This window comes from Crotalus tigris, unplaced genomic scaffold (genome assembly GCF_016545835.1).
Source record: "Crotalus tigris isolate CLP2741 ecotype Arizona unplaced genomic scaffold, ASM1654583v1 scf7180000018371.15429387391:27106975, whole genome shotgun sequence".
Lineage (NCBI taxonomy): Eukaryota > Metazoa > Chordata > Lepidosauria > Squamata > Viperidae > Crotalus > Crotalus tigris.
In genome coordinates, this window is record NW_024096970.1 from 23,178,042 (window position 1) to 23,187,740 (window position 9,699).

The following is a 9,699-nucleotide window of genomic DNA, read 5'->3' on the forward strand; positions in this document are numbered from 1 at the left end:
ACAGAGAATTTGCAACAACTGGAGCCTCACCACGTTATGCATCGAAATTAAATTTATTGAGGATAATCCTAAAAAAAACTAAAAGGAAAGGGCTGGCCCTCCGCCTGCAGTTTCCAACATCTCTGTTTCTTCCACCAGCTCCCACTTATTTCACCCTAGCCCGGAAGGAGGAAAAGGCCGACAGGATTGAAGATTCCAGTGCCCTTGAAATTGGCCTCCTCTTCTCGGGCTGCCAACCAGTGGACCCTTCTCCCGCCCACTGGCGCCCTTATTTCTCAAACAAAAGATGGGAAGACAAAAGATACATCATCTAAAAAACAAAAGATTCTTGAGGGCAGGGGAAGTAGACTTGTAGGAAAGGCTTCTCTCTGGGAAGCCATTCTCGGAATTGATTCTTGCTCTGAAACTCTCTCTCTCTCTCTCTCTCTCTCTCTCTCTCTCTCTCTCTCTCTCTCTCTCTCGTGCTCTCACGCTCTCTCTCTCTCTCTAACCTACAACATGGGCGTGCAAACACAAGCTTCTACACACACGCACATGGCACATTGACACGTACATACAGGTACTAAGGCGACCTATCATCCTAGCGTACTACTCTTTCACGGTTAGGAAGGGAGACTCCGCGGAAACCAACGGGTTGCGCCTCAAGTCGGGGCAATAAGACGAGAGGAAGGAAGGTCCTCTGGCTTTTGGTCGGCCCACGCTGCCCAGCGGCTCCCCCCCAACCCTTCACCCGGCGGGACCCAGAAGGCTGCGCAGCCCAGGGAGATGGGCCTAAGTAGACCCGCGAAGCCTGGGCCGTGTGGTCGAGCTAGAGGAACCGGAAGGGAGAAGCCTTTGAGAGGCCAAGCGAAGAGGGCTCAAGCGGAGATCAGAAGGCTTGCAGGCAACGCCAACCAACCCCCCCCCCCTGGGCTCGGGTGGTCTCGGAGCCGGACTAGCCGCGCTTCTTCATCCATTGGCGGCCGACTACTGTGGCAGGCCCAGGCTGGAGCCTGCCTGGGTGAGCCGTCTCTGGCGACCTCCCTTCCCCACGAATAGGGCTTCCTTTCTGCGGCAACAAGGTCAACTTAACCAATAAATCAAAGCCGAGCAGCCTCGGGTCAAGCTTCGCGCAGCAGAGGCGGGAGAGCTCGGAGGCAAACCCAACGCTCCCTCCCCCCTCCCCACCGTTCGCCGGCCTCCTACCCAGAGAGGTGGCCTCGGCCCCCCGGGTGGGTGGGGGTTAATAAACACGGAAATCAGGCCGGCTCGCGCTGCTTGTCCGGCCGCCCGCAGAGCTGCCCCCCACCCCACCCCACCCGCCTCCCCCGGCGTCCTCTGTGCACAACGATCCTCGCAGATGTTCTCGCCACGCCGGACCCAAAGGCCGGGACCGCTGAAAAGCAGCGCCCTGGGAAGGGGAACTGGGCAGCCCGCGGCGTTTTTAGGCGATACTCCGCGAAAGGATTTGGAAACGGACGCCTACTTTCCTTAGCAACAAATAGAGGCCTGTGCGTAGCGCGCTCTTAACGCTATTGTTTGTGTGAGCGCCACACAAAACGCGCACATCCCGCTCTCGCACGAACGTGGGCGGGGGGGAGGGAGGAAGGGGTGACAAGCCAGCATTGAACGACAACGGACAACTGTTATCTGCCTCGCCTGCTTTTACATTGTCTGAAATTAACTCGGTTCCAATCTATGAGACCTTAAGAATCGAGGCCTTTAACGCGAGTTACCGGCGCCTGTTGCACGGCGGTCGCCGCTCCGGTCGACGCTGCCTGCCTTCCTAACTGCCCGTCTGGAATTCCGCAGCGAGGTCGGGAGAAGGGAGCGGAGCGGCGGGCCTCGGAAGGGGCTAAAGACGTCAGTTAAATGTGGGCCGTTTCAGTTTTCTGGACCACCGCTTCGGAGCACAACAAAGTGAAGCAGGAGAACGAAAGCAATTAGGTGACATTTGAACTTCCTGTCTGAGCAAATTTGCCCTGATTGCGAGAACTTGAGAAAGACTTGCCTGCAATTGCGAGGAGGTGCCTTTGCCACATAGAAGCTCTGACTTGAGAGCAAATATCAGCACAAAAGCCTGGCAGAGAAAAAGTAAATAGACCCAACCGGGGATTATGTGTGTTTCTGTTGCTTAGGTATGCTGATCTATTCTGGTAGCCAAAAAGAACTTGGCCACGAAAAGGTCTAGCTGTGTTTGTTCATCACTGTAATAAATTGTGTGATTGTTTGATGCATACATGTTTATTTTGTGTGTGTGTGTGTGTGCGCGCGCACACACACACACATCATGCACACACACTCAAACGTGTATGCCTTGGAAAGTCACCCTTTCACGTAAGAGCCCTCTATAATTCACAAAAGCTACTAACACAATAAAATTGCTAGTGTTAAAAATGCCATTGGATTCTTTAATGTTTTAAGAGGTTGTTATATAATTGACACCATTACTAGTTACCTTTCTTTTTCATAAGTACAAGAACATAGTAATACAGGAAGTTATTCTTTCCCCAATCCATTCAGCAATTATCTTTTTAGCCATACTTAGATGCAGTAGCCAATATGAGGTACGTGCAAACTAATCCAGAAATGAGATGCATCAGCAACACTGTTTACACAGATGTTAAATCCAGTCAAGATCAACATAACCGATTCACAGAAAATGTGCCAATATTGGAACTTGTATTTTTAGCTGACTTGATTTTGTTTCAAAATATGAATAAATGTAGGTAACTAAATCGGAAAACTTTTTGTGCATTTCTCTGTGTGTTCATTTATATTTGCTTCTTTTAGTTAGCTCAATTAAATTGGAGAATTGTAGAAATGTGCTTATATCTTTCCTAGATTTGTGTGTGTGTGTTGTGTGCTTGTATATATGTAATAAATGCGTAAGGACATTTCCCCTCCAAGCTTTGATAAATGCTTCTATCCCAGCACAGTGATATTGTTTATTTAATGGAGACATACAAGACCTTCACTATAAATGAGCCGGACCTTCTGCTTTTAAAACAAGAGTGCTCCCCAAACTGATAGTGTGCACATGTTCTAAATATTGCCAACATGTTGGTTCATACTCTTATATAAATTAATGTAAGTAAATTTATCATATCTGCCTCCAAAATAATGGGTTGTCATGAAAATATTTTTACTGGGAGAAAATATTGTATTTCTTTTCAATTTCATTTCTATCTCCTTCATAATTAAATGTAAAGCTTCACGGAGAGAAACTTATTTGGGAATCACTTGTTGTTCAATCACGAAATGCCACAGGGCTCATTCCCAGGGAAGAAAGCCTGTGCAAACAAAGCCCTGGCCACCGGAAAGTTCAGCCAGACATCTTTACTAAAATGCATCAGATACATAAAATTTGAGACAAGTTTCCACATCCTGGGGATCAGTGGCTGTGAGCCTTGGTGGCCACGTGACTGCTTTTGAAGGCCATCTGCTTCCTTGTACAGTTGGTTGGCCACTGTGAGAGCACACTGCTGGACTCGTTGGGCCAGGGGTTTGATCCAGTAGGACTCTGCTTACATTCTTAGGATCCCTTTAAAAGGAAAGGCCTTGCAGCTAAGTGAAAAATAGCACTAGGTCAAAGAGAGAGGACATTTATTTAGAACCAAGTTCCACCTAGGCCAGGGGTAGGCAACCTTGGCTCTTTTATGACTCGTGGAGCTATGCTGGCTCAGGAATTCTGGGAGTTGAAGTCCACGAGTCATAAAAGAGCCAAGGTTGCCTACCCCTGACCCAGGCCATTACCACCTAAGTGATCTGTAGCATTTATGGCCTTATCTAACACTGTTCATAAAGACAGACTTTATATGGGTGATGCTATACAATGCTATAAGTGTGGGCTTCCTTCAAAGCCCATCAGTTAAAGTCCAGGGAATTAAGGTTATTGATGATCCTCAACAAAAGCAAATTCAGGTCCTTTTATGAATCTCTTCCCCTTTTGATGAAAATACGCTGGACATTTTCTGAAGGTATAGAATTGGCTAGTCAGCGAAGAAACCGCTGGGAACCCCATTCCCCCTCCCCCAGGCCACCCAACTGACCGTAGAACCTCTGGAAGGGGTGGGATTCTTGGGTTCGGTTGACCAATCCTGTCCCTAGCTGGAAGTCTTATCCTCTTACCTTGATCTGTGATGGACCTAATTCCCAGGATGTCAGTGACGGAGTGAGAGGAGGGCCAGGTCCGAGGCATGTGGACGGCGCTGTGGATCGTCGGCACGCCGGGTGGGGTAGGCACCTTGGCACCTGCTGCCGCTATGGGGCTGGGATAAGAGTAGATGTGGTTGTAAGGCAGGGCCGGCTGCGGAGCTGCCTGGTGCTGCTTGTAAGACTCATAGTGATTCTGCTGAGAAAGGTTTCCAATCTTGTTGCGCAGAATCCGGCTAATGGAGCTGACCGAGGGCACGTTGTACTTGTCGCACACGCCGTCGGCCAGCAGCCGGTCCCGGATCTCCCAAGCGAAAATGCCAGGATCCCTTTGTTTGTAAGTCCGGATGTGCTTCACGACTGTCGGCGTGGTGACCCGGGGCTTGCTACCTCCGATGGCGCCGGGTAAGATGGAGCCGGTCTCGTTGTAGCGGGCCAGGATCTTGCTGACGCACCCATGGGAGACGCGCAGCTGCCGGCTGATGTCGCACGGTCGGATGCCCAGTTGAGCCAGTTCTACAATCCGAAGCCGGATGGCGTTGGGCAAAGGGCGGCCGTTGACGAAGACCCCGCCAAGCTGGTTGACCTCGCCGAAGGCTGGCTCTGCAAACAAAGAGAAGCAGCGGCACGTTGGAAGAGGCGCCCGGAGTCTGGCCAGGCTGAGCCGGACACAGTCACCCTGGAACCAGGGCAGGGAAGGATGGAGGGGGGGGGGGGACATCGAACTGCTAAATGCTGGAGGCGCGTCCCATCCCGGGGGAGGCCGGGTTGATGTTGGGCCGCTCGCCGCTGCCTGGGAAGCAAGTTCGGCTTTTTTTTTATTCCTAGTAAAGGAGCATCGAGCTTGTAGCTGCCGCCTTAAGGAGTTCCTCCTTGCAGGCTTCTAGTGGCGGGCACTCCGGCCCTTGAATTTCCCGAGAGACTTCCTCCCCGAGTGCAACCAGCAACTAGCAGGCGGTTTCGGACAGCAACCGCTGGCGAGTATCCCTACAAACCTCTTCCCAAGCCCCGCAGGGCCCCGAGGCCGCGCATTTCCCGCACTCCGGAGGAAGCCACTCCAGACAATTCACTCGCTCGCGGGATGGGGGGCGGAGGGGGGGGAAAACGAGACAGGCGAGGACCGAGGCGTTCCTTGGAAAGCAGTCCAGCTGAAAACCGAGCGGACTGCCTAGTCAAAACGCCGTTGGGGCGGCCAGCTTCCTTCTCCTCTCGAGGTGGCGCGCTCACTGGCTTTTCTAGCGCGGGTTTAAAACAAACAAACAAAAAAAGCAGAGTGCCTAAAAGAGGCAGCCGGGAAAGTGAAATAAACTCGCAGAGAAGTGGGAAGCGGCCACCGATTGAGTGGAGGGAGTGCTTTCCCTCCCCTCCCGAGAGCCAGCGGTGCTTCTGAAGATTCCCCGCCGAAACACAGTCAGCTTTCAGGGGGAGAAGGGGAAGGGAGAGTCCGGGGTTCCAGAAGCCTGGGTGTCGGTCAGTTGCCTTCCCCCTCCCCCCCCACACGCCCCAATACTTCGAGCTCTCCTTCTCGAGCACTGGCGCTTCTGCGGCCGCCGCCGTTGCTTCTTTAACGCCTCGTCCCCACTACAGTCTGAGCGAAGCTAACCGGGCGCGCTGGGAGCTTTGAGCCACCGGATTGCCCTCCCGCGCCCGTCATAGCACCCCCCCGCCGCCGCCGCCGCATCAGCCTCCGACGCCTCTCCAGCAACACTTACCCATGGTTTGACTCAGGACGCCGAGCAGGGTGCGTGGAGATCCCCGGAGGAAACTCGGCGTGGGATAGGTCTTGCCCGGCTGGCCGGGATCGGCTCTGGAGAAGGCCCCGGCTCGCTCGGATTCCTCCTGCGGGAAAAGGCGAGAATGTCAAGAAAAAGGACCCCGAGGAAGTCACTTTTCCGAGGCAGGAGACTTAAGTCCCGCATTTCAATCTCGCAGCAACGTGGGCTGGGCTGGGTCGGCTGGGGCGTCTCAGGCTATCACTCACCAAAGACACACCCCTTAGAAGGTGGACCTAAAAGGAAATGCACCCCCGGATTGGTAGGGAAGAGTGACAGACAGTCTCACCCTGGAAGGGGCTTCCGTTGGCTTTTGCAGACGAGCTGGGTCGGCACCTGGGTCCCATATGCAACCGCAGCGCACAGAGATGGGAAAGCTGAATTGCGGGAGGCCATAAATTAGAGGAAATCTAACAGCAGAACGTGGAAAACGTATGAACAGGAGGAATAGCCGCTCGAAGCGGTTTTATTTTCACAAAAGGGACTCACCTCCCTTCTGCTTTTCAGCGCCGGCAGTTAGAGGTCGCATTAAACTTTCAGGAAGACAATGACCCTGCTTGCTTTTTTGCCCCTCATTTTAGAAAACAGAGAAATAATATCTCCTGGGAAATGATATTTATCCCATTTTAGAAAAGCTTCCTTTTTTATTTCTTCAAGAAAATACAGGTCTATCTCCGCCTGGCATTATTTATCGCTAGTGACAGCAAAAACTGTAGAAAAGAAGGCGAGAGATCCGGACCCAAAAGAATGCTAGCAAGGAGAGGGTGTTGGCGGAAATCAGTTCGAGTTTAATTGCCAGAAATCGAACACCTCGTTTGTTCATCCACAAACAAGTTGATCACGCAAACATGTGTTCACTTTTGCAACATGAACAAGGCCACAAACAAACGCGCTTTTCCTGCGCACCATGAAAGACGGTTAATCTAAATGGAGTTCAATGGAATTGCTTCTTTTTGCGTCATTCGGACCGCAACCGATGAAAGATGATTTAGAAGAAATCACCCTCGCCCGAGGCACACAATGACACGTTACTAGCGTTGGGGGGAGGGGCAGGGGGGTTCTCTTGCGCACTCGCAGCTCCGGAGGTATTGTACAGGATCCAAGAACGAGAAGCCTGTCCACTTGTAACCATCTCCTCTTATTACAGGCCTGTGTTGTAACCCTCTAGCATGAAAACCTAAATAATGTAACGAAAGCTTCTTTGCTTGTTTAAGCCTTTGAGCTCAGCTATGGGATCTTTGCGAGGTTAGATGTGGATCGGAATAATGCACAGGGTATTGGCACTTGAGCAGAAACATCCCCCAGCTTAGACAAGTTTTCTGCACTTTCCAGTTAAGGAGAGAACCGATCCGCCAAGAAATCCTCTAGTCGCTTTTTGGTCAAAGAACGTGTTTGAGAGTCGGGGGGGGGAGTTTCATCTGAAACATTAGCTCGAACCACGAACGGTAGAGGACTGAAAACTTTCAGCAAGAAAAGTGAAAGGCGGGGGGGGGGAAGGGGCGCGATTCCCACCAAGGCCGCTTTCCAAGCGCAAAGGCTCCTTTGAGGGACAAAGCTGAGTCTGAAAACCGACAGTGCATAATTCCGGAGGTTTAGGACTGGAATAGTAGCCAGCGCTTGAAACTGGGTACCGCAGCGCGCTTAACAGGAATGCCTGGGGTCCCTAAAAGAGTAAGGAATGGCCTTAATTTAAAACAGAGGGGATCTCACTTTGCTGGAGAGAAACTGATTCAAAACTCGGATTGTCGCTGGGAACGTTGCATAAGAAACGAATGTGAGGATGCCAAAGTTGCGCTGGGAAAAAGTTGAGACCGCTTATAGACCAGCGCTCCTACTCCAATCGGAGAGGTTTACTTTGTGCTCAGAAAATGGAGCTGACCGTACAAAACGCAACCCCAGGTACCACTCCATTCCCTTAAGAAGATAATTGCAACGGGCCCCGGGAATTCGGGGTTAAGAGGAGGGGAACGCAACAAAGTGGGTTGCCTTTGAGGCAACAACACAACTCCTTTAGGAAGGGGTTAACCTTGTAATCTGGCAATTACATCGCTTGGAAAGTTCCTTCCGATTTGGAAGGAATAATTATCTCATTGCAAAGTTTCTGTGTAACGCACTAGGCTCTGCTGGCTTGGAGATCGATTGAATAGGGCCATTTAACAGCAAAACCTGAGTCAACTATTACAGAGCTAATTATCGGAGTCCGTTCTACAACCAGCCACGTGTGTGGTGGTGGGAGGGGGAGAGTGGCTTCTTTCTCCCCCTCCCCCATCTTCTTAATTCTTTGAATCCATCAGGTGGAAGTAAATCCAGGGCGGCTCAAGGCTCAAAAGAAAACCTCAGAAAAATGAGTTCATTCTAATTCATGGATTTCGAATCCAACCGTGGAGGCTCGGCTCAGTCGGGGTTGGGTGGCGTCCGGTGTCTTTCAGCATATATTTAGCAGCTGCTCGTCCTGTTGAGAGCCGCTGAAACACCTTGAAATTCTCACGTTTCGCCTGAATCGGCTGATGTTAGAGGGGCCGCCCCCGTGGCGGCCCTCCCATTCAAGTCGGTCAAGGGCGAAGCTCTTTGACCCTCTCGCCCGTGAGGTCCGGCTGGCACTCTCAATCCTGGTTTTCCCCCCCCTCCCGGACAAACGCTCGGGGCGCTCTAAGGGAGCTTCTGGTCAAGAGCCACAATTTTCTTCCCACCGGACCGCCACTTTCTTCTCTCGCGCTCTTTCGGACTGTTGGGGGGGGGGAGGGGAGTTATGCACCGGTGAAGGGAAGGCTCACCAACGGGACTGGGGGGGGGGAGGCTGGGGTCTTAATCGTTCACAGCCGCTCCTGTTCATCTTTTCGAGGAATTTGGTTCTCTGCATTTCCAGCGACTCCTTCCCAGGCCAGGCAGCAGGCCCACCAGCAAGTTCGGTCCAACCGCTTGGCCTGAGATACAGGGTTCAGCTAGGATTGGGGCCTGCGCGCCGACAGGATGGCTGTCTTAACGCGAACCCTTTGCGTTCGTTCTTTTTTTAAAGCACAAATTGTTTAGATTTGAAACTGACCCCCCCCCACAGAACTCCCAGGAAACTTCCGCCGTCCAATGCAACGTCGGTCCTGGGCGGTGGGAGTCCTGTGTAGGTCAGAAGACGGGGATTTCTGAACACCCCAAGGGGTTCGGTGTTTTACTTGCAGCCCCCTTCCGCTTTGGATCCCTATCTCTTCTTTCCAGTCCACCCGCCCGCCCCCCCCCCGGTACTCGCCGTGCCTCCGAACATCTTTGAGCTTACCGGTACTTCGGGGGGCCCTCCGCTCCGCCTCTGGCCTCTTTCCCCTCGAACTTGCAGCTCCCTCTCCTCTCCTCTCTTCCCCTCCCAGCTCCACCTCCCCGTCCGGGACTCTTGCCTCAATGTGTGTTCCTGATGCGATTCGGTCGGAAAAGCTCGTTTACTCTGCCCAGGTCCCCGGTGGTTTAAGGATAATGTTTATCAGGGTTGAACGTGCTCAAGTTGTTTCCACTGAGCTGCCGAGTGGAGGCTGAAATAACAAAGGTCACATCCACAGTCAGTCGGGCGAGGGCGAGGGGAGCCCAGGCCAGTATGAAAAAACGTTGTCATAAACTACAGCCTGTTGATCGCGCTTGACCTGCCTGGCAAAAAGATTAATTTCAGGTATAGAATAATGGAGTGGCTGGAGGTAGAGAAAAAGGAGGAGCGGAAAAGGAGGAAGGGGGTTTCTTTTCCTCGGATTTTAAATAATTAAAAATGGACACCATACTTGTTGCATTTTTCTAGGCTGGATTTTCAAGCCCAGGG

General features: G+C 52.0%; 1 protein-coding gene across 3 annotated transcripts in view; it reads right to left on the reverse strand.

The window, feature by feature from the left end:
- PAX9 (paired box 9) overlaps positions 1-9,229 on the reverse strand; it is a 47,580-nt gene extending 38,351 nt beyond the window's left edge. The window contains exons 1-3 of one of the 3 annotated variants that reach the window (XM_039351815.1): positions 9,175-9,229; positions 5,847-5,973; positions 4,111-4,737 (exon numbers count right to left, since the gene is read on the reverse strand). In XM_039351815.1, coding sequence (XP_039207749.1) covers positions 4,111-4,737; positions 5,847-5,850 — 631 coding nt within the window. In that variant the 5' untranslated portion in view covers positions 5,851-5,973; positions 9,175-9,229. Of the gene's footprint in view, positions 1-4,110; positions 4,738-5,129; positions 5,613-5,846; positions 5,974-9,174 lie in introns of those variants that run through there. The other 2 variants (XM_039351813.1, XM_039351814.1) reach the window with 2 other exon arrangements.
- Positions 9,230-9,699: the final 470 nt, after the last annotated feature.